This window comes from Lonchura striata, chromosome 2, assembly GCF_046129695.1.
Source record: "Lonchura striata isolate bLonStr1 chromosome 2, bLonStr1.mat, whole genome shotgun sequence".
In the NCBI taxonomy this organism is placed as follows: Eukaryota; Metazoa; Chordata; class Aves; order Passeriformes; family Estrildidae; genus Lonchura; species Lonchura striata.
The window spans coordinates 2698371-2723420 of NC_134604.1; the positions used below are offsets into that span (position 1 = coordinate 2698371).

At 41.4% G+C, this 25050-nt stretch overlaps 1 protein-coding gene across 10 annotated transcripts in view; it reads left to right on the top strand.

Moving 5' to 3' along the window:
- The window catches only part of BBX (BBX high mobility group box domain containing), a 151891-nt gene extending 127186 nt beyond the window's left edge, over positions 1 to 24705 (top strand). For all 10 annotated transcript variants that reach the window (XM_021542416.2, XM_021542421.2, XM_021542417.3 and 7 more), the window contains 3 exons: positions 3479 to 3676; positions 4373 to 4565; positions 7219 to 24705. In XM_021542416.2, the coding sequence (XP_021398091.2) occupies positions 3479 to 3676; positions 4373 to 4565; positions 7219 to 7306 (479 nt within the window). In that variant the 3' untranslated portion in view covers positions 7307 to 24705. The remainder of the gene's footprint in view (positions 1 to 3478; positions 3677 to 4372; positions 4566 to 7218) is intronic.
- Positions 24706 to 25050: the final 345 nt, after the last annotated feature.

A 25050-nucleotide genomic window follows, 5' to 3' on the forward strand; every position in this document is an offset into this window, starting at 1 on the left:
GCCACCACAATGTAGGCATGCCACACCTTCATGGCATATTCTCATCTCTGCTTGCAAAGATAGCCCAGTAGTTCTCCACTGTCATGGAGAGCTGAGCATGCAGTGACCTATTGGCAGGACTGCACAGTAACTGCAGAACCTCATTTCATGTCTAGACAGTGTCCCCCTGAAAATTAGCTGAGTTCCTCTTGGGACAGCTCTTGAATGCAGGACAGCGTGGAAGCAGAATGGATGTCAAATGAATTAAGAAAAACTACAGAGAATTAAACGTGGCTTGCAGAACAAAGCCAGGTCCTGATTTGGAGCATCTGTATGGATATACCATTGTCACTTGAAGCAGTGGGATGCTGTTCCCCTTGAAGAAGGTGCAGGAACACATAGTTTAGATGTAGAGTTGTTGAAACATGGGCTCCTTTCTCCCCTAGAGGTCAGCACAAAGGGTCTTGTGAGTGAAGACTTCGTGTGATTTCTAAGTTAAGTTTTATGTCTGCTTGAATAATACTCTGTAAAGAAGTCATTGAAATTATTTCTAAACCCAGTGTCCACTAAAACTGATGGAGAAGACAAAAAGATGCTCTTCCCTTCAACATTCACCCTGCACCCACACACACACAAAATACTCATTGTTCACCTTCAATCCTTCCTTCTTCAAGGCTGTATGGCAGCAATGTTGTGTTGAAGTGATAAAGAGCTTCTTTTAGAGCTAGAGGAGAAAAGGAAAGTAGAAAACTTTCAAGTCTCATTTCAAGGATTAAAAAAAAACTTGGGAGAGGGAATATAAAACAAGATAAAAACATGGAGAGGGACTATATTTACTGCATCAGAGCTTTTACAGCCACCTTCTGCTGTTTCTTAGTCAAACATGCCAGCATCATATATTCTTATGTCTTCCACTATTGTCTATTTTACTTTTCAAGGTATTTTTTTGTCTTTATTTTCTGACACATACAATATGAGAAATAAAAATATAAAAGGGAACCCTCAGCTCTAGTGATCAATCAAGTTAATTTCTAGTGACCTGACATACAACACATCTAATTAAATGCATACCAAATTAAGTCTCTTTTAATTGTATGTTGTTCATTATTTGAAATCATGTCTTAATTTTTTTATTATGTAAAAAGACAAAAAGTGAGTTGTAGTACTAAGATTAAAAGCATTATAAACTCAATCAAGCTAGATGCAGACAGCAGTGTCAAAGTGCTAATTAGAGCAAATCAGAGTTAACAGATAGTGTCGGACTACAACCAGACCATTACATTAAAATATAATCAATGCTTATCAATTCCCAAATAAGAAATCTGGAGAGAAAGCTGCCCATTTAATTATACATTCCAATTAATATCCTGGTCTCGATGCACAAAGCTTATCTGAACATCTCACTGTTGGTCCAGTTGAGTTACTTGAAAGTCACATTTGCACTCATTGGTGCTTTTACTTAATTGGACTGTTACAGGGTGGATCTCTTCCTGGGCTTTCTCTTGAGCACTCTTTTCAAAAAAAAATAAAACAGTTTTATGGCAAAGCTCTGGAAAGGTTGGCAGCTGGAGCTAAGCACGTCAAAATGCTAATTAAAGCTGTGTGATTTTTTTCCAAAGAACATGCACAAGTTCAAAAATGTTTTACAAGAGAGCACAGGTGAATTAAAATAATAAACAAATTAAAGTTTGGAACGTTTCAAATGTTTGTGCGTATGTATGTACATGTTTCTGTATGTACTAGATCTGATTGTATTCTTAGACAATAAAACATTCAAAGGTCCTTCCCACTCAGAAGAGGAAAGGGCAACTGCTAGCAAGATGAAATGTGTTACAGCTATTCTCTTCATCTAGTCCACATCCTCACATAAACAACAGTTTAAAAAGCCAGCAAAATATAAAGGTTAGTTATGAGCAACATCTTTGAATAAAATGTTCATTAAATCTACAAAACTAACAATAAACAGAAATACACACTGAGGTGAAAGGCAAAGGCCTGCAGACTGTTAGGCTGTTGTGCACAGTGGGGCTGGATGCTCCTGTGTGACACCACCAGTCTCAGTGCAGGAGATTGGAATTGTTAGTTCTTAGCCCTTCTTAAAGAGCAATTGTTTGTACTCTGGCTTCAGTTCTGTGTGTGTAATTTCTGCTGGTCAAATCACCCAAGAAGTGACAATGTGTCTTAAAGTCTTTGAAATGGGGAGAAAGATTAAAAGAAACTGGAGGGAAGAGTAAGCTAAATGTAGACACAGTAACAGCTGTGGAAAATATATCAAGGACTGTTGCAAAGAGATGGGATCTAACCTGACAGGGAGTAAAGGAAATAATGCATTGAAGATGCAGCAGGGGAGAGGAGGTGCAGGAAAAAATATTTAGGAAAAAATACATAATCATTCAGAATGTCGATATACTGGGGAAAAAAAACCTCAAGAACTTGGTTCAGGTATCTACCATGAGTGTTCCCAATTTCAAAACATGTTAGACAGGCACCTGTAAAAAATTAATTGAGCATTCCATTTGCTACTTGTTGCCTCTTTCTAACCCTAGCTGACAGTGATAACAAGTGATAACGGATGGGGCAAGCTTCATAGCACTTTATCACAGGAGGGAAAAAGATGTCACAGATTGCCTTTATGTACTAGTGATACCCCGTGGGATCAGCAGAATGGCTTATTGAATCAATGCAAATTGCAAACAGTTGACCACTAAGCACTGAGCTCAGACTTTGGAAGCTTAAGTATGTTTTGTGATTGCTGTTTGACCAATTTCTTTGTGAATGAGATTAAAATAAACTCTTTATTGGGATCATGTTCCAGTTTGGGGTAAAAGGCTGCTTCAGAACACCAACACTGGAGCTGCTGAGAAAGATTTAAACTGTTCCTTTCTCATTCTCTGAGTTTCTATGGGCAGTATTTCTGTCATGGTATTCTGTCTCATGCTTACTTCCTTCTTTTAGCATGCTTGTCTTCATCTGTGGTCCAGTTGTGCTTTTTTTATTTGCAGCCTTTGGGGTGTTTTTTAAGCTTTGTTATTTTGTAAAAGGCAGTATTTCCCTTTCTTAGAGGAGCTGAGGTAGAGTGACTAAAGAGGTAAGACTAGTTTTAGCCAGGAATTGCTGAATTCTGCTTGTCAGTCCATCTGTGAGCTAAGATAAGCTTATTAGAGGACCCTTGTTCCTTAAATACATTTTGTCTCTTAGCCACTTGCTGACATCTTCTGTTGCAAAATGTTTTATACAGAGCAATACCCTGCTCCTGCTCAAGTGCCACTGCCAATCTCACCGTTTTCTTGGCAAATACTAGAAACTTGAACCTTCAGTGTATCTTTAAGGTGCATTCTATTACTTCACTGCAAACATTTGTGGCATTCAGATCATATCTTGGCATGGGTTATGCTCTTGAGTACCTGTGAGGAACAGTTTTATGCAGATACATGCAAAATGAGCATAGCTAGTGGCCGAATTATTCTACATCTAAAGTTGCATTTTTATTCTCTTCCAGCCATACTATTAGAAGACAGAAATTCCAGTGAGTCTGCCTGGAAGAATAAAATTTCTATATCTGCCCTAAGCACTCCAGAGCCAGCAATGATGCATGAGCCTTTAGTTGGCAGCCAGAAAAGGAAAGCAAGGAAAACGAAGATCACACATCTTGTCCGAACAGCAGATGGGCGAGTGTCACCAGCAGCAGGGACACTGGGTAAGGAAATTGGAGTTAAAATTTCATTAAAACTGAATGGTTGGAGAAAGTTTGAGAGTACAAGCAACCTATCATGAGGGCAGTGTTTTTTAATTAGCTTGTTTTCTTACCTGCTTAGAATGGTTATTATTTAACATACGGGTATTCACCAACTGGGAAATCACTGAGTCCATAATGGCCAACTTTTGTTTGAATGGCCAAATTTGTCTCTTCTCCCTGGGTATTTCACTCTAAGAACTGTGAACTCGTGCAAAGAGAAATGGAAAATGGCTACCTTTGACAATTTGTTTCCAGTCCAGCAAAGAAATTGTACTGCACCTGGTTATAGGTTGTAAAACTGAATTTCACAGTATGACAGTTAATGCCAGAGTCCTTGTTGAAGTTCTCCAGTAAGATAATCTTTCAGGACTACTATATCTAAAACACACACAAAAGCTCTTTTGCCTGACCAAAGAGATCAAATTCAGTTGAATGCAAAATCAGTAAACTGCTTCATAAACCTTAGTACTTGCTAGTGCTTCTGACCCAGTAGCTTAAGTCAGAAGAGGTTACAACATTAACCAGATGCCACTGGCAGAATCAAAGTCCTAAAGATACAGGTTCTGGTTACACCAGACTAGTCAGCATATCTATAGGCTGCAGTGAATTTATGGATTATGCATGCTTAACTTTCTTTCTTTCTTTCTTTCTTTGCAGAGGAGAAGCCAAAAGAGCTGCCACAAAGTACTCTTCAAAAATCATCGAGTGCAGAAACAGATTGCAACAGTGAATGCTCCAGAAACACAGAGACAGAAGAAAATCATAGTATTACATCAGATATGCCAGCGGTGTCTGCATTTTTTAGCTTAGCTGCTCTGGCAGAAGTAGCAGCCATGGAAAATGTACACAGGTATGGTTTTCTTTTCTTCTCATTATCTTAAGTAAATAGTGTGTGGCTGACAGCTTGTTCAGAAAGCATGTGAATAGCAGACTGTTTAATTTGGCCTGTGTTTCCTCTTCCACAGCTTTCTATGAATGTCTGCTTTATCCCACTTGCTTAGTAGTGTTAATTCTTCACCTAAATGATAGTATAATCTCTTTAGCAGTTAGTAAAATGATCTTCTCAGTAAGGTGATGTACCAGTTTTTGTATGTAAACAGGTTCATATACTCCTTGAGATCCTAATGGGAAAAAATTATCAGATGCTATGTGTCAGGTAATAGGAGATTTAAATAGCTAGTGCACTCTGATTGGCATTTTCTAGTGGCCTTAAACACCTAAAACAATGGAGAGAATTTCATACGTTTTGAGATTTTTTTTAATGCTGAACATGGCTGAGGGAAGCTAACTAGTTATTCTTACTCTTGTGCTTTGCTGTGTAGAAGGCAAAGCATCTGCAGAATAGCATGGGGCAGAACAGCTCTGGGTGATGGAAAGCCAGGGTAGTCTGGGTTGGTTCTCTCAGTTGCTGAGTAGGCCATCCATGCAGATAAGGTGGAGAATGTGCAGGTTACTCAGGGCTTATGAATCAGTTCAGCATGGTCAGACCTTTGTGAGAATAAAGCAATGACAGCAGGTCCTCCTTGGCTCTTGATTATCCAGTGTTGTTCTTTCATGGAACTTACTGCCTATAAAACCCCATCTTCTCCTGCAGTGGAAACTCATTAAGGAAACATTGGGCCACTTTGAAACCACCTCAGCCTCTGCAGATGCCATTTGACAGATTGCTGGCTGCCTAAGCAACTCCTCAAGGCAGCAGTTCATGAAACCATTCACAACCTCAATTAACTGTTCCTCTCATGGGCCCCATTGATGGACCCAGTGCTTTGTGTTCAGGCTGCACATCAAATGCTCAAAGGCTTTTTAGAAGATCAGGAACCCTAAAAGAAACAGATCTGCTGGTTCCTCTCTGCAGAAGCTGTTGTCTTGCTTAAGCTGTGTAGTTTTGGGTGAGAAGTGGTTTCACACTGCAGTTGGGCTGTCTGTCATCATAAGCCACAAAATGGGACTGTGGAAGTGCTGTGCTAAGCTCTGCTCTCACTCACACCATTGTGGTTTCATTGACTGCCATTCACACTGACCAGAAATGCACAAAAGCAACAGGATTTGCTCTGCTGTGGTTTTTCTTCCTTGTGCCTCTCAAGAGTTCTTGTCCTCCTTTTGTCCTTGTTGAAACCAGCTAATGTTTTGCAGAGCTTTGTGCTTGGGTCTTTCTCTTTGAATCCCATCGTATGTCATTATGTAGTTTGGGCAATGCAGCACCTTTCATAAAGTCTGAAAATGCCAAATGGGCAAATATCCCACAAGCCAGTTTGTAATCACCCTGAGGGATGTGAAGTGACAACAGGGGAGGAGTCCTCCAGTAGACAGCTGGGCACGTCTCTCACTGACTTGGCAAATGGAAGTCAAACTAGAAACCTCAATCTTACAGGCTAGGTGCTTCTCTGTTTTCTATTCTGTCAACTGTTGTTACCTTTTTTAACTCACTTTATTTGCAAATAGCCAGAAATGTGAAGAAAAGAACTGGGGGTTTGCTTGATGTATTTCTTCAGCATCTGAATGTAATTTATTAAATAGCTTCATAGAGCCTTGGGACACGGAATCCTTCTGGCAGCATGGTTTTCATTTAAAGACTTCTGCTTATCTTTATTTACCTTGTGCATGCCCTGCTTAAGCACTGTGAGTCTGAGGTGCATTTTGTGCCAAGGCCACTTCATTGCACTTCCCTTGTGTGAAGCACATGGGGATTTCTGCTGGGGATTTCTGTGGGGGGGTCTTAGCTGGGCCAGAGTGAGGTAAAGTGTCCCTGGTGTAAATAAGAAGCAAGCCTTAGATTTTCATTGCTACCAATGACAAATACTGTAACAAAAATAGAACCTCACCTCTGAGAGTAAATAACAGGCAATGACATGCCCGGTGTATGTATTTTAAAAGAAAAACTGCAAAGGAGTTCTCCCAAGTCCCATTTGGTACCATGACTGATGTTGATTTCCAGCTTATAATTCTGGCATCATTAATTTTTATGATACCCTGTGCCAAGGGATCATTTGTAAATTAACACTGCTGTAGTAATGAAATAATGTAATGTAGTAATGAAGTAGTCAGGTAACGTGGAGGAATCCCAGTGCCACTCTGCTGATGAGTATATTTCCATATTGCTTAAAAGCTGTCTGTTGACTCTCACTAACATGATCTGTGTGTCTGTGCATTTCCCTTTTGGCACACATGCTGTATGCTCTGCTTCTGAGGGCTGCAGCAGCTCCCTTGCAAAACGAGTCCCAGCACTTGTGTGCTCTTAACTCGCTCTTACGCTGTGGATTTTGCTTTGTGTAGCCAAATGCCATCACATCTGACTTTTCCTGCCTTTGCATTGTGATGCAGCTTGTCCTCAGGATATTGTGTTACTGGTCAGGAACACCTCTGAAAGCAGGTGTGACCAGGTGAGCACCTGCAGCAGTGAGGAGTTACCCTGCTGCCCTGTGCTAAACCCTACAGCTGCTGCTTCCTCTGCACCTCCTGTGCTCCAAGTATTGATGGGTGGCTTTTCTTTTCTTCTTTTGCAGAAGTCAGAGGGCCACACCTCTCCCACATGATGGACAGCCAAATGAAATGTCTCAGGCTCCAGTGCTGATTTCCTGCGCTGACCAGTGAAGCTCCACTTTATTGTAAAACATTGTGCTTTACCTAATATCCTAGCCTTGTCTTTACCAAGGGAAGCTAGTCAGTCCATATGATGGAACTAGAGACTGCAATAAAGTGCTTATTGCTCTGAATGGCCCAGAATTCACTGGAAGCCAGATGTTAGCAACTTGGGCCAGGTCCTCAAATTGGAACCCAGTGTGTAGGAGGGTGATATTGTCTATTAATGAACTGAAATGGAGTGGAATGATCCCAGAGCTTGCTTTCTATTGAAGGCTTTTAAACAGTAACCAGGTGGTTGGTGTGAAAAAGGCTGCCTTTACTGTTAGCTCACACAGCATCTCTTTTACCAACCAGAGAGTACGACAACTAGTTTCATATAATATCTAGTTATTCTAAATGAAAAAGAAAAAAAAAAAAAAAACAAAAACAAAAACACTGACGCACTGCACTAGTTACTATTAGATATTCTTAGTCATTTTTGTACATGAAGATTTAAGTTCTAAGATGGTTTATATTAATAGGTTATGCCTACGTTTATATTGTAGAATGAATTTAAAACCTGTTCCAGAGAACTCAAGGCAGCCTGGACAGATGTACCATTGTTAGCGGTGTTTGGGCAGCCACGTGGTCCAGATGTTCTGCACTTTTATATTTGCCACCAGAGTGGTAGAGTTTACTGGGAAAAGTTCTGACAGGCTACGTTTGGGTTTGTTTCTTTTTAATTTAGCTTTGAATAACCAGGATGATGTGCATTAGAAAAAGGTGTGGTGTATGGAAAAGAAAATATTGCAGATAATTGACTTGTCTTTCATGCCTTGGAGGGTTCCTTTATTTTTGCATAGATATTTGAGTGACTTGGTGAAACTTTCCTGTAAACAAAAAGTACTGCAAATGTGTTTTTCAAAAGTGACCTTAGTATTATTTCACAGTTCTGAATAACTTAAAACCATGACTTTTCGATACAGTGTACACCAGTACACATTCCTTTTACATTTTACAGACACTGGCATTGTTGTAGTTACTATGCACAGTCCAAATCAGCTTCAGAGTTTGCATAAAGGGCCAATTACAGTTTGTGTTGGTAAAGTGGAAAGCTGTATACAGTTAAACTACAACTGAAGAGTAGCGTTTGACTGAATTCAGACTACCAAACAGATCCATCTGCCAGTTTCTGTCTCTGCTTGTGTTGAATTTTTGTGTTTTGCTCTCATAAATGCATCCCAAAAGCAAGCCAAGTGTATCACTTGGCCTGTTACCTTCACTATTCTGACTTAAACTATTGTATAACCAAGCATTGATTCCTACCAATAGATGCAAAATGATCACTAGTAATTGATCTAAAGCTACAAATTCAACAGGGTACTTCTTCTATAGCACAAGATGTTTCCCTACTTTTTCATTGTAGCACAACAATTTACCAAATTGGACTCCAGCAATAATTTTCTATTAGTCTTCGTCATACCGGCTGAACTTTTGATAGTATTAGATTGAGTTTGAAGTTCTTTGAATTAAGTCTTTAAATGATGCAAGTTTACATCATTCTATCAGGCATTCTTATTTATACTTGACTGAATTGATAATGTGTTTTGAGGTTATTTTGTAACTAATTTGATGTAATAGCCATATGGACAGTAACTATTAATGCTTGCTAGGTTTAGCCTTTCATTGTTGTAGTTAAGTGAAAGTCTCTGGTTCAGTGTCAGGAAACAATATACAATGTACCACAAGAGTTTTAAGGTCTGACAAAAGGCACATAGCTGGGGAAGTGTCACTGAAACAGCAACACCAAGGATGCATGTGGTGAAAGAAGGGAACAACAGAAGAACAACAAAATTTACAGACCAATGAGTCCGTGAAAAGGCTTTTTTAAAAATTCAGGTGACTAAATGTCTAAGAGCCCCTAGAATGCCATTGCAGCCTATGGTGGTATTTTAAATAAGATTTTATTAAAGTTTTATAAGTTATTTTAACAAGACAGGAAAAATTTAAATTACTTAAAACTTGTGGGTCACAGCAGGGTGGCTTTTGGAGTTTTGGACCACTTTATAATTAGCTGAAATCCAAATATGTTACAGTGCAGGCCGTTCACGTTGACAATGGTACTAACTTATTTCTCTAGAAACCTTTAGAGTAGATATATTTTTGTCAAAGCACCCCATCCTTCCTCGATTTAAATTTCAATATTGTTCCTGGAGATATTTCTGTATATTAATGGTACCTTTTTTAAAAGAAACAGAAAATTACTTTTTTCTATATTAATTAATATCTTACTTGATCTGCTTTTCCTTGACTTTCCCTTAGAGAGGGGGTAGGGTTGGGTCAGTTTACTGGATATGACTGTTTTCAGATACTTACAAACCTTTTTGTAGATATGCTTAATTTTTAAGCGATTAGGCACTGAGAGTAGCAGAAATCCTGCAAAGCTTTATAGTTCACTAGGCATTTGCCTTTGTTGGTTCTCTGAGTGATGTCTTGATTTGAGTAGCTAGAATTTTCCCTGAATCTACTAGAAGGGGTATCAGTATTTTCAGGTAACAAAGTCTGTTAGCACAACAAAAACTTCAGACCAATATCTTTACTGTATTGGGATTGGGTTTTTTTCCTTGTTTGTTTTGTTTTAATTTTTATTAATTTCAGCTGCTTTCATTTTGGAAAATCTTACTGCTATTGTGTGTACTTCAGTATACCAGCAAACACTGTTACCTGTTAACACGTTGTCCACAAATGCCTCTAGAGAAGAAATTGTTGCACCTTATGTATATCTCAAGCAAACCAAAATATGATGCTTTTCTGCTTTGTTTATTCTGAATATGTTGTATCATACTTTACTGAACCCATTTTAACTTAGCTAAAGCTATCAATATTTATGCATTTCACATTATTTTCTGGATCTGAACCTGTGTATAAATCTTTCTTTGAAAAAAAAAAAAAAGACAAGCATTTACTGTAGTTGTCCTCTGTGACTTATCCATGGGAGGGGGGAATCTTGTCTCAAGTGTAAGATGCAGTACTGTCCCAGTTTTCCTTGGCTTTTATTTATTTAGTCATCTCTGATATTTCATAGTTCTGAGGCATACAAAATACATTGTCATAGCCGAAGCTACAGATCTGAGAAGCTGGGAGAAAATTACTGTAATGTTTTCTTAATTGTTCTAGTACTGTATACAAATATGGGAAATATGTTCTGCAGAACATTTGAGATGCAGATTCTTATCCCCACAGTAGACTATTTTCCAGGTATTAGACCAAATCAATCAAAACTTCATATCTTACAGGTCTTTTCTGACTAAATTATTCTGAAAACATCTATGGAGATTACTTAATGCTCTGCTTTTGGCAGTAACTACCCCTTGAATGTGCTGTGATTTCAGAAAAGAATATATTTATTTAAGCTCTCTGAATGCTCTTTTATACTAATACGGTATCCCAAAGTCAGGAGCAAGAGATTTCTTGGTAGTTTGGGTTTCTTTTTTATAGCATTGTTGCATGACTTTTGAAATTAAAGTGATAAGCGTTGCTGGAAAGGGGCACAAGAACAAGGGACTGGTAGAAGTGTGTGGATTTGTGGTGTTTAAATTCCAGCGTTGGTCTTTATTATTTGGGTGAAAGCTGCCTTAGTAGCACAAGGCTGAAGAGCATTCTGTGGTTTGTACCAAGTAGAGAGTTGTAAGTCACGTCAGTACAAGGGAATGCCTTATAGTTTGGATGCTGTCTTTTGCAACAGGATATTAATTGAAGCAGTTTTAATTTCCACTGCCTGTTTAGCTACTGTACAGATACTGAACCAACTGAAAGCAAGTTATAGACATGGGGGCAGCTAAGAGCATGTAAGGAAAGCTGTCCTTTATTCTCATTATGGCAACAAAGGGGAATTAGAAAATAATTTAGATGTGTATATATGGGGGGCGGGGGGGGGAGAGTGTGTGCGTGCGTGTGTGTGCCTGGGTGTGTACATTCTGCAAAAAAATGATGTAGGAAGCCAGATGATGGGTCTACAAGACATTATAATGTATGTTGACCCTTTTGAGTGCACTCCCTTTTTTTTTGAATGCTGAGTCTAATATGGCTACCTCTCCCAAAAGACTACTTTTGTTAACTTCCATTTGCTTTCAGGCTTGATCATGTAATCTTTTTCGCCACTGATACCATTTGTATATCTCTGTGTGCTTTATTTTCCAAGAGCAACATTTATATAGTGCAGGCACCATAAAAGCTGAATATACAGTGGTAGCCAAACTGTGTTGCTGGAGCATTTTTGTTTATCCTCTGCTACAGTCATATGGGTTGCAGGACGGGGCCCACTAGCTCTGCTTGGTTCAGTGAGATCAGTTTATGCAAGAGCAGAAGATGCAGTGCTCGAGGGGTGGTGGACTTGTGATGTCTCCAGAGGTGTCGAGTAAGCCTCGTGCTGAACTTCTGGAGTTTACATGCACAGTCCTGATTTTGCAAGGAAACATAACTGTGCAACGTGGGTGTTGTATACCCTGTGTTACCCATTAGATGCTGATGTTTGCTGTGCTTGTTGGATAGGTTGTAGAGCTCCTTTGCCATGTTTTGCGACACTCATGGCGTTCTGCTTACCTTGTACATATTTTTGAACTGTCAACTACAGCTGCCAGGATGCTGAGGCCCTTCAGGACACTGAGTGCCATGAACAAGTACATATTTAGGCTGTGAAAGGGTTACTTGCCTCCTCCCCTGGATTCTCCAAGAAAAAGGCACAGTGAGGTTTGTCCTCTCACTGAAGTACTACCATAGTCTTGTATATACTCAGTATTCTGTACTGAATTGACAACTTTGAAGAAGCTTCTAAGACGGATGCCTATTTCATGTTCCCCCACTTTTGCTTTGATGGCAGAACTCTAGGAAGACTTGCCATGAGATCTCCACTCAGCAACACACCCAGGCTTAGGCTGGAAACCCTCCTTCCTTAAGGGGCAGCATGGTTGGCACTGTGACAGTGTGGCAGCCCCCATCACGGACCACTCTGCTCTTGGATTTAAGCTTGTGCTTGCATGATGTTCCTGGGGGAGCAGCACGTCATCATGACCTAGCGCCTTCATTAAGGTGGAATTTTAAAAACTACTGCAAATAGCTTAACATTTCTGGAGGTCTTCCAAAGAATTATATTGTGGTTTCTGGATCTTGGCCATTTAGCATATACCAGCAGACCTGCGCTGTGCTCCACTGGAAAAACCACAACTGTTCAGGAAAATGACTGGGCTCCCGAATGTAATGCTCGTCTGCTCTTTTCAGCTCCAAGCTGAAACCTTGTTTGCCCCTCAGTGCTGCAGTACTGCAGTCAGGGGTTGGGTCTTTGAGGGCAGCAAAAGCAGAAGAGGCACGTACATGCACGTGTCTGCACGTGTGTACGCGTACGCGCATCGCAGTGCAGCGACCCCAGCGTGTGCTCTGTGCTAAAGAGTTCCCGTGGTCGTGCATAAAACAACTTTGAAGTTTTTCAGAAGATAGTTTTCCAACTTCCCTTGCTAGATTTTTATATCTTTCTTCACATTATACAACATAAGGTGCGAGTTTCAAAAATCACACCTGAAAGAAACACAGATCCTGCTGACCTGGATGCTACAAAAACCTTTCTCAGCAGTGCTTGCTTTTAATAACCAGTATCTGTTGACAGTTTCAATGCAACTGATTTACTATGATCTTTCTTCTTGGAGCCCAATCCTTCAACTTTTATTCTCACATGTATATCCACTGATTTTTTACCTAGTATATAGCTTTATTCTCTCCAGAGTTTGGTGTAAACATGCCTTACAATAGTTCATCTCCATCAGTGGTATAACAGAGCTACTGCCTTCTTAGTTGTGTGTAGTTAAGTCAGTAAGCACATTTATAGAATGTCATACTTTACTCAAAAACCTCTAATTTGATTCTTTTAAGTGCACATGTTAAGTCATGTGTATAACATGCTAAACTACATCAAACTGTGATAATGAAGCTGAATAAAATATTTAATAAAATATTTGAAATATTTGATAAGGACCTTTAAATAGATTTCTTTATGTTCATTCTATTTTGGTTATCTAGCGTGTGCCTGTAAACAGTTTCCCGTTTAAAACTAACGATTGCAAATAAATACTATTCAAATGGAGCTTCTTTGATACTTCACCTGCTTTACCATCAAATGATTGTTTACTTCAACATATGGCCGAGTTAGCAGTATGTGCAGAATTTGTTTTTAGCTACAGTATGAACTTGTTGGGTTGTTTTCATTTAAACAAGCTCATTTTCACTGGAAAATGGAAGATGCCAAAACCCAGAGATGGATCCTCAGAACTGTATGCTGTAGTTTTCTGTCAGATCATCCACTCAGCTTCACAGCGAAGATGTCATTTATTTTGCAAAGAACTTCTGCCCAATTGTTCTTCCTTACATGTGTCTATTCTGGGAGCTTCCATTTTATTTTTTAAAACTTCTGAACCTGGCCCAGCACTGTTGACATTGCTTAGAAGATCCACAGATCCATTCAGGTGCCCCAGGATTCTGTGGACTTACATTGCATGAAGCAGGAGACTGTGGGACAGAGAGAGCCAGGACTCAGTGCAGTTAGGCTTTGGAAGAAAAGTTTGCCTTTTCTTCTGAGCTTTCTAGGTATCTACTTGCTTTTTGTGGATTTTGTCTTCTTTGCACAATTGGGAAGCTTGTTGATAGTCAACAAAGATAAAAGAGAAGTTATCTCACAGAAGCAGCCCTTGCTGTGATTTCAGTCTTTGGACATAAGAGAACTTACTCAGGAATGGTTTCTCTTTTAGAAATAAGTAGCAAGTGACATCAATGCCTAAACATAAAGGTAGTAGGTTCCCACTATTTTGGAAACTTGTTTAAACCAGGAATCTGCTCTGCCCATATATTTTACCCTCTTGGGGCTTGAAAATTAGACTGTTGGGGATCTTTTCCTGTCCTTGGATGCCTGAAACCTCCTTGATTGCCATGTAATTTTTTGATCACAGAGGATCCCAGAACAGGCTTATGAAGCCAGTAGACACTGGCTGTTCACATGGGAGCAGATCTATCTCTGAGTCAAAAGCAGCAGAAGGGAAATCTTTAGGGTTTTTTTATCTATGTGCTATTTACTCAGGAAAGAAGAAACGTATGCAATCTTGCACTGCCTTTACTGGGTATGCGTCAGCATCTCTGCAAAGAAACACCAGGAATGGAAAAGCTTCAGCCTTAAAGGCCATGTAAAGGTCATGGGAGAGGGGAAGGAAAGTTCTGATTCAGTGAGCAAAAAAAGTGGAAAAAATTTTAAGAAATACATGTTCTATCAGTACTGGATGCCCTGTCAGGGACCTTGAAGTCACTATTTACTTTTTTTATTACTAAATTACCTTAAAACAGTTAAATTCATTCCTTGAAGTCCCATCTTTTCTCATCTGCTCTCATTTGGTTCTTCCCACTAAAAAGCTGCTGAATTCAGCTAATTCTCAGTGCATCTAGATCTGGTTTGTTACCCAGCTCTCACTCAGGTTGCTTTTTGCAACTGCATGGCATTACACTGCCTCTTAATTGTCAGGTAAGGTAAATTCCCACTAATACTTCTGGAAAAACACAGGGTGGAAAGGCATCATCCAACTCAAGCACCACGCTTTGCTAGACACTGCTGTTCCCCCCTCGATGCCTCTGTTGAGTCCCTTTCATTGTTCATCCCAGAGTTTTTAATGTACACCTAACCCTGCTTTCAGAGAAATATTTTTTTTTTCCTACAATGTGACAGCATGGAGTGAGACACAGTATACCTGGGCAAGCAGTAGCCATGCTCTACACCAGCTCATGGGGCTGTGGATTCTCCAGTAGGACACTAGCACTTTGTAACAAAATACAAGATGCATTCCTATCTCTGCTGCAAAGTTCTGGTTTGTTTTGTTTTCTGAAATAAAACCTGTAAGATACAACATCTACCTTCTATCCAGTGTCAAATTATTTTTTGTGGACTGTTCTTGGCACAGCACAGTAAGAAATTGAGCTCTAATACAGTTGTATTTAAAATATACTTGAAATTTCATCAAGGCTTTATTGGTTGTTTTCTGATTGGAGAATCATTAGATGGTCAGCAGAACTGCACTGGCCCACAGTGTTGTTGTTGCAAGCCCAGGTGAAAATCCAGGTGAAAATCCAGCCTATATGAAGTACAAAATACAAAACATGTATTCCATATAGAGCAGCACTTCAGCTTATTTGTCAGCCTGAGAAACAAGAGGAACTAATTGAAATAGACTCAAAAATCAAGCCAGTTGAGTCAGAATGACATGGCAGAACACTAAGAGAAGGCAAGTGTTGCCATCAAACAACATCCAATTTAAGAAAACAAAAAGGGTGGGAAAGAGAAAACCTGAGGTCCTGGGAGGTGTCCTTTCAATCCAAAAGTAGTTTTTGGAGTACACCTTTGGAATACAACTTTCATCTATGGCCCACCAAAGGCTTCCCAGTTAGAGCAGACCATCAGGCTTCAGTCAGACCAATTCCCTTCCTTCCAAGGGTGGGTTCCCTTTATACCTGGTCAGGACTCTGGGTTATTAAACACTCTGCTGTTCTTAGGAGTTAAGGAGAATTTCGAAATCAGATAGTCCCAATCTGTCAATAGTTTAGGATATTGAGTTTTGGTTTTGGTGTCCAATAATAATGGCTTTTGTAGTGGCTTTGGAGTTCACGTGTTTTCAGTTTGAAAAACCAATGTCACTGATTCAGGCAGCCTGCAGCACGCCATTGGCATCAGTCACTGGTGTCATTTGAAGTAAATTCACTGCACATCTCTCTCTTGACAGACAGACAATTCCCTGTTATATTCTGAGATGATTTTGGGACTCCCAGCTGTGGTGTTTGCCATGAAGCTGGGCTCTGGCAGGGAGAGATTCTTTCACTACAAGCCTCTCCAGGATGGCAAAAAGTTTGTCAGTGCCTCAACAACTTTGTGTGGGATCTGTGCTTGCCTGCAGGTGCTTAGATTTTTGTAATACAAAGTGAAACAAACCCAGCTTGGAACTTGATGGTGAAGTTGGACCTTCATGAGCTTCCAGGTTTCAGTAGGTGGAACAGAGACTGACAGGTTGTGGCAGCAAGGCTGTGCTTGCTTTTGTTCTGAAGAGCAGTGATTTCTAACAGGTGGCAGGGAAATTACCATCACAGCAGATGGACAATTCGTTGTCTTCAAGAGGTTCCAATTTCCAGAGCAAGGTTTGCCAAGTGGTCTAAAAAAAAAAAAAGCAGAAATTGCAGTTCAAGTCTGTGGCTTGGAATGGATGCTGTGTTTTGCTTCCGTGGCTGCAGGAATAACTTTGCAGTTAGAAGGAATGGGTGAGCTGCTGGAGGGGTGATGCAGCTCTGAACTGTCCCATTCTCTCCCAGGTGACAGATGTATTTGGCACATGTGTAAGTGTTGCTAATGAGTGCTTCCCTGCAAGTACATCATAAATAATATCAAGTGCTCATCATTATTTCAGTCAGTAATTAAGAAAATTCTTCTTGCTGTCTTAAGAAAATACACCGTGCTTGGCTGCCACAAGGCACAGTTGTACACTGGGAAGTAATGGAGGGAAGCATTTGCTGTGTGACTGTTTAATCTTGGTGCATAATTTTTTTCCAAACATCTTTGCTAGTAATTGTTTATAGTGCACCACATTTAGGACATAGTTAATTGAGCTCTGGGATCTTTCAAAATGAAGGTAACTACTTACTTCTCATGCAGAAATCCATGCCATCAAGAAAGTCACTTAGGGATGAAGGGTTGCATTTTTGAATTAACTAATTTATGAGGATATTGCTCATGATATGTTTCATGGGTGAGAATCTTGAAAACACCATAATACACAAGAGTCAATATAAAAACAGCAGCTTCATATTAATGGGTTCTGTTAATCTACAACTAATTTAAAGAACCTAGACAGAAAAAGATATTTCCTGTTCCACCACGACACAGTGGTTCTCTAGTTAAAGGCCAAGGGTTGCCAGCAGTGATTTAAAAGCATCTTTAATGATGAGATAAAAATGTATTCTTAAATAGAAATTTCTGGACTTTTAGACCACTCAGAAAATACTCAGTGTGCTTTGCAAGATGAGTAATTTTTTAGTACTTTTGATAAATAAAACCACAAATACAGCTATTTCAACAGGCTCAAGATGAAGTGGCAAATGGAATTTTTTAGCTTCTGTGAGTTAGAGACTGTGAGTTGCCTGGGACATAGATGGGAGTCCCTTAGCAGTGCTGGCTTGTCACACCTGACAGTGCTTGTGGGAGGATTGGTGGCATGCCTGGAATGTGCATATTTGTATTCAGCATTAAACCACCCTCACACAAATCTCAGCCACTGGAAATCCATTTCCATCAAGATACAAGGGACATAAACAGCATAAAAGCTGTTTAAAAAGAACTGGTTGGGGTTTTTGTCCCACTGAAAATGCTTTCTATTTGGTAGAGATAGATCTCTTCCTTGGATGGTTTTCTTTATGTTGTTGCAAGAAGTCGGGAACACCAAGCTTCACTTGCAAATCTTTCACCTTGCTTTTCAATTATCTTGCCTTTCTCTTTCTTTGAGAGGCTGAACACTTGGTTGACATCAGCAGCAAAACATGCCACAGATTTTCAGTGAGATGGACAGTATCCCACACCTTCCCAAGCTACTGATAACTCTGAAAAACCTGCAGTGGTTTTTTTAATTAGTATTTTAACAACAGTTTTCCTGAGCTATGGCTGTGTGCCAAACACAGCTCCTGCAAAAAGACAGGCACAGTGGATGGAGCAGCAAAGCTGGGCTCCCCAGGCTCTGTAGGAAAGCTCACCAGTGCAGAGCCAGCTCCCCAGCAGTTTTTTGAAACCTGATAAATCATTTCCTCCTCCTAACAGTTTATTTTGTTTATGGGAAGGTGGCCTGCTTTTTTAGTGCATGGCTTAAACTCACTTTTTTTTTTATTAAGCCAAACCAAACCCCATTCACGCATATTGGACCTAAAACATTCACAAGAGCTCATGCTAAGCCTTAACTTGCAAAATAAAACTCAACACGTTTCTAAATTTCTTTATTATCTTATTATTTCTTTCTTTATTCTGGCTTAGGAAAAGACAACCCCCAGGCAATTACACTTATTTTTCTCCATAATTATGGAAGAAATCTTCAACCACACCTAATAGTGGCTTTTCCAGTTACTTGCTCATACAGCCTCACCTAAGGCAGCAGGCACACATGGGGGTAGCTGTGGGATCAGACATGCAGCATTATGGCTTTCCCTTCAGAGAGGCACCCTGGCCATCAGGAACTGTGCAGCCCCACTGCATCCATGGGGATGGGACAAGGGATGCAGGGGATGCAGGCACTGCAGCTCCAGTTGCACCTGTGGGATTCACACAGCCAAAGGGCTCTTGCCAGTTTGTAAAATACCACTTTTAATTGTTCTCTTTCACCTGCTTGTGTTTGAAAGCTGTTTTTGCTGTCTTTGCAGGGCAGGGGTTGTGTTGGGAGAGTTCCCTGCAGGTTTGTTACAGGCAGAGATTGGCAGTGGAAGCACCTGACACTTCATCCATCTCCTTGAAATACTGTTGTGATGGTGGTTGTCTCAAGGCTCTGTGCACATGGAGTTAATTCCTGATGTAAAGACTTTTTTATCCTCTTGTTACTGTTACTGAGCACTGCTTTCATCCAGAAACATGAACTGGGGAAGGATGCCACAGACTTTCACAACTGAATCTGTCCCTAGATGGGTTCTTTTCACCCATGTGAAATTTATAAATAGGGGTGGAGGGTGCAGACAAGCCTATAAAGAAATTTATAAATAGGGGTGGGGGGTGCAGACAAGCCTATAAAGAAAGAGCAGCACCTCCATAAATCAAATTCTGCATTTTCAGCTTCTGAGTTGCTCAAGGAATTATTTACTGCAGAAATGGTGAACAGATGGGTTCCCACTGCCATCCCTAGAGGAGCGTGGCAGGCCAGTGTGGCTGCTGCTGTTTGTTCACTTCCTTTAACTCCTTTGACTGCTGTTATGTTGCTGCATTAATTGAGCACCATGAGCCAGCTGAGAGGAGCTGGGGGTGGGAGGTCAGCTTTGGGCAGTCATGTTATGTGAAATGCAGCGTTGCACATCATCATCACAGCACTGTTGGTATTTCCTAAAGGTCTTTGTCATGATGCTTGTGAGTGCCTGTTTTAAAATGGCCCAGGCTCCTAGCTTGACCTTTGTATTTTCTTTTTTTAATTTTTTTTTTACAAGACACAGTTATGTTTCATGTAAGCCACATAATTCTTTGGGCTACTTGTAGCAGATTTAGAAACCAGATGCTCCTTGAATGCCCAACACATGCAATCCATGGGCAAGAGCCAGTGAAGGGTGTTTAAAAGAGGCAGTGGTTCTTGTCAGTGTGGGTTTTTCTTGTTCATTATCAACTTGTCAGAAGATAGGTCAGCATTTTTCAAGATGGAAAAAGGCTGAGGGAGGGCTTTCTGTGCCAGCTTTTGTATGTCAGGATGGACATTTCTGTATGATCCTCTTGGTTTGCTGCTCCCCACCTTTCTCTTTTTTCAGGGTGACTGTAGAAGTAGACAGGGTTTTGGTGGTGTGTGAGGAAAGTGTAAGCTGACTCTTATTGGGATGTCTGAAGTGCTTGTGTGTGTTCAGACAAACAGCAAGCTGAGGCAGAAAACCCAACAGCCAGACAGGATATTAAATATTAATGTCTATTAATTAATTAATGTCTATTAAATACATCCTGGGCTGTGGCAGGATGAGATCCTGGCAGTATTTACTTGGAGTAGAGTCACAGGGCCAAAAGGGACTTGGAGACATCAGCTGGACATTTTCCAAGGCAGGTTAAGCTGTACTTAGGACAGACCTGATGGGTGGATGTGTGAGTGTTGAACTTGTCCTTAAAAGCCTCTAATAGTGGAGAATCAACCATTTCCCATGCTGTTTTTTCCAGTGTTTGACTCTTTTTGAGGATGGTTTATTCCCCCAGTGCCTAAGTACAAAATTTTAGGGTATAGGAGAAAAAGACAGTGACCTCAAATGACATTAGATAGAGGAGCATTTTAGCTGTTTTTATAAATGCAGCCTAAGAAATAATGGTCAGATAAAATCCGAGACAAGATTTTCAAGGAGCCCCAGCCCAAATTTGCTCACCACAGGACTCCTCCATGCCTTTAAAAACCTCTTTCTTCGAATGGTGTGTCAGGTTGATGGTTAATAGCCATATCAGAAAGGTTCAAAGAGACCTTTCTCCTCATGCTGTGTTTTCTATCCAGTAGTTGCCTTCAATTTTTTTTTTTTTTTACAGAATTCAGACAGTGAAAAAACAGAAAGCCAAACCAAAAAAATTCCTAGTCCTAAACTGACCCAGCATGCTAGCCTTTTTCCTTGGTACCCTTTTCAGATACTACAAGGCCATCAATAAAGCCATATTACGAGGAGGAAACCAAAGGAGAACATAATCCATTTATTTAGGTTTGTGCCAGCCACAGCAAGAGGCTGGAGAGGCAGCAGGGGCCAGAGCCTGCCCTTGGCCTACAGATGTCCTCTCCCTGCTTCCTCCTGCCTTGGAAACAGCCTGACCATCCTCTGGTGGGATGCTGCTGGCAGGGCATCACCTGTGCTTGCAGCAAGGTCCCTGCCTGGGGTCTGATGCAGCCTGTCCCTGCAAGATGTGGGAAAAGCTGCAGTGGGAAAAGTGCTGCATGGCAAAAGTGCAGTGGGAAAAGTGCTGCATGGCAAAAGTGCAGTGGTGTTGGCAGTGCAGGGACCAGGACATGCCCAGCTCTGCTTTGGGACAGGGACCCATGGCTGTGCCTGCAATTCCCTCTCCAGCTCCAAAGCAGGACTAGTGGAATCATTTTGGAACAGGGCACTGATGGAGCAGTCCCAGTGTGTTACAAGAGCTGTGCACTCCCCTGTTTGTTACCTGTGCAGTGCCCCAGTTCATTGAGGAGCCTCTCAAAGGGTGTCACACCACGCTGAGAACCCATTGCTGGGAACAGACATCCACTGGGGAAGCAAAGCACATCCCTCAAGCTGGGCAGTGCCTTCCTTTTCTGCCTGCTGTGCTTCACCAGGAGGCTCCCAGGTGGATTCCTGGTCCCTGTGCTGGTGCTGGGGCTTTGCCACACTCAGCAGAAGCAGCAGGAATGGGTCAGTAAATCTCTTCCACTCCCCAGGCAAGGATTTGGTGAAATCCCTGTACTGACCAAAGACTGGATTTGAAGGGCAGGATCTCCACAGACAACCTCCTGCAGAAATTGGTGTCCTCCAAGCATTGAGAGAGAAAATATTTAATGGCTTAAAAAGGAAAAAGCGGCAATGGAGCAGTTTAGAAAATGCAATTTCCTCAACAACTTTGTGATTGGAAGAACTGGCACTATAAAAGGGGAAACCAAACTTGTGGGATGGATGAAATTATTTTCCCCAAGCCCAATAATCACCCTGGCTTAGAGCTAGGAGTTTTTGCTCCACAAACTTCTGTTTTTGCTCCTGTTGTCACAAACTGTGAAACTGTGGTGCATGTCTGTCAGGCTGCACTTCAGTTGCAAATTAACCAATAATGTTCAGTCATCCTCCTTTCACCATCAATGTAGTCTTTAGTGATGCCTGGGGAAGGAAAAGTGTTTTCCTTCATGTTTCACAGTTTTTTCTCCTACTCTCATAGGCTCTTAATCCTTCATGGTTTTCTCAGTGCTGCTCAGCCCTGGGAACTCTACCTGGAATAAGCAAAAGCAAGTTACAGTGGAGACAAAGGTGACAAAAAATAGTTGCACCTTGCAGCAGATCTACCAGAGTAAACCAGGGTATGACTTCCAAATTATATCCTGTTACTCAGTAGTCAAAAAACACAAGAGCAGCCGGTACAGATGAATATTCACCTGATTTTACAGTGTAATTGCTTCTCACTTAAAATCTGCCCTTTTTTTTTCTTTCCTCCCAGCATAACAACCTGCTTCCTGCATTTTCCCTGCTCTTGAGTATCAGCATGTGCTTTGAGTCCTGTAGAACTGGAGAGGAATTACTAACAGAACTGAAAAATAACTCTGATCCTCTTACCCTTGCATGCACAAAATTCTTAGCAAAATACAGAAAAAAAAAGGCATTTCTCTTGTGTTGTGCTTGCACAGTGTCAATGGCAAAGCAAAGTCTAAGGGCATAAATAAGGTGAAATGTTGCTCTGTGGTGATGCAGAGACTGAAGGGACTGGGTTTTAAGCAGTGTCCTTACACATTGGCTTTCCTGATGCAGGCAGAAGAATTTGGATCATGGGCCAAAAAGCTCAGCTCCCAGCTTTTGTGTGCACCTCTTCTTGTGGTACTTTCCACCTGCTCCCTGTGGGTACCTGGATGTGACAAAGGATACCTGTGCTCAGATAGCTTCTGATTCAGATTGCTTCTGGGTTCACTTGAGATCCCAGTCAGGATTTTTCTGTCTTTACTGTTTTGTAATCAAAGATGCAGAGGCTGCAATTCAGCCAGGATGTGTTTGCTGGGCTGAGTGCTCTTGGGTACAGACCATCCTTCCTCCCCTCACACTGCAAATACATCCTGTTCCATCAGGGCATCCTTATTTCAAATACCTACTTTTAAGCTCCCCTATCAAAATGTCAGAATTATTAGGGAAAAACTGTTTCTTGCCCCACTTTTCTTGATACCTGTCTTGTGCTGTATCACAGATGGCTTCTGCCAAGCGTGTGCTTTTGGCCAGATGTTGGAGCTTGCACTGGAGGCTGTTTCTGCCTGGCTGGGGGTGCAGGGGAGCAGAGTGGTCACTTGTGCAGGTGGGATGATGCTGAGTGACACGGGCAGGATCCTGGTTTGGCAGGAAAGGCAGCAGGCTGTGGTACCTGGGGCAGAGCAGCTGCTGTCGGGGTGTGAGCACTGATTTGGGAAGAGGCTTCTGGAAACCCTGTTAGGTGACACCTGTGTCGTGAACAGAAGTGGTGTGGCACCTCATGTGAGCAGCGAGGGCTGGGCTGAGAGCAGAGTGATGCCACCTACATCACTCCTCCATCCCTGTTTTTAGGAGATCCATTGGAAGGGGCTCTGCCTGCACGTGCATGCTCCCACTTTGCCTTTGGGAGTGGACCCCAAGACACCAACAGGGAGCAGACAGGAAAAGGGTGGCACAAAAGGCACCCTGGGCTTTGCTGGGCCTTTGTGGTGCTCCCTGTAAATGTCTCTCCCTTTCTCATCCCCTGCTGGCAGTTTGGGCTTGGCTCTCGGGCAGGCAGCACTCTGCTCCCTGCCTGCTGTGGAGAGCACGAGGCTCACGTGGCCCAGCTGGAGATTTGACCAAAATGTGTTAAAAGCATTTCCTCAAATAGTCAGTTTTAATTTTAATAAGTCATGTTTAGTAGCCTTAAGGACACTGGCTGTGTGAGAGGGAAGGGTTATGTCCTGAAAACAAAAAGATGAGCAGGTGCCATGTGAAGGGCTGCTGAGAGCTGGTGTGGGGTGAGAGGCATCACATCTTCCTTAGGAGAGAGGAGCCCTTGCCATGTGGTTGAAATCATGGTGGGATTGACAGGGGAAGCACTTTGACTGAGAAATCTTCTTTTAGATTAAGCAACAAAATTCTGCATGCACATACAGACTAGATCTTCATAACGCGGCAGGCTTTGACAGTGTACTGCAGCATTATTGCTATTTATAATCGACAATTACTAACACTATAATCCAGTAAATTTAGTGGTAGCAATTACAGCAACATAAATAGCAATCCAGATGACTAAAGGCATTGCTGTCAATGCAGGTGGCAGCTATAGCATTAGAAAAAGAAGTTGGAGGGATGATACCAGGACTCAATATGTGAGCTTGGGTCTGCTAGTCTTTTATATACCATTTTTAATATACTTCCCGAAATGAAGCTTCAGAAAGGTACACTGCCTCTTTAAAATTAGTCTAGGAACTACAGGTAGTTCACATTATTTTTAAAATAATAAATCTCTATATATATCTATATTAAAATATATATGTATACATAAGTTGGCTAGCCTACCTTGTGGAAAGGCTGCAGCTAAACTAAGTCTGAGCTAATACTGTATTACCATGGTCTTCTGGTTTGTAGATAGCCCTTCCTTATTAGATGAAGTTCTGTTCTTGCTCCACAGAAGGTGCCTGTGTATATAACTCCTTTGTATTGCTTTCTGCAGAGTCCCTTATATATTTCTTACTACTAATGCTGTGTAGAAAAGGAAATCCAGAGATTTTACTACTGATAATTAACCATATAATGGCCATTAGCAAAATAAAGATTTAGTTGTTTGGGAAACAGATTATTTATATTGTGTATGGTTTATTGCCTGATAACTTGTTTGGTGACTGGATATTCTCTTCCTTCTCCTAGTCCTTTTCTGCTTTTTCCAGCTATGGTGTTTACTCCTCACTTTGATTATCTAGCAGGCAATAAAGTATATTGTATGTTTTGAAGCCGAGTGGTGTGCTCCTTCCTCGTGCACTGCGGGGAGCGGGGGATGCTGAGGGGCAGGAGGTGGCTCTGAGCCACAGCTGGCACCTCTGCTGCTGGAGGAGCCACAGCCCAGGGGGACACCAGGACAGAAACGGGGCAGTTCCTGCTCCAGAGGAGGGAGAGCAGCCAGGAGCCCTCCGAGGACATGGGGAGACCACACGGACACAGAAGAGTCACTGCACATCTTCTGAACTCACAGCCACCCTTTTCACTTCGCTGGCATGGGCAGCAGTGGCACTGGCAAGCACTGGCATTGTCACTGGCAGCTTCTGGCTGCCTCAGCAGCCTCTTGCTGCTGGGCTTTC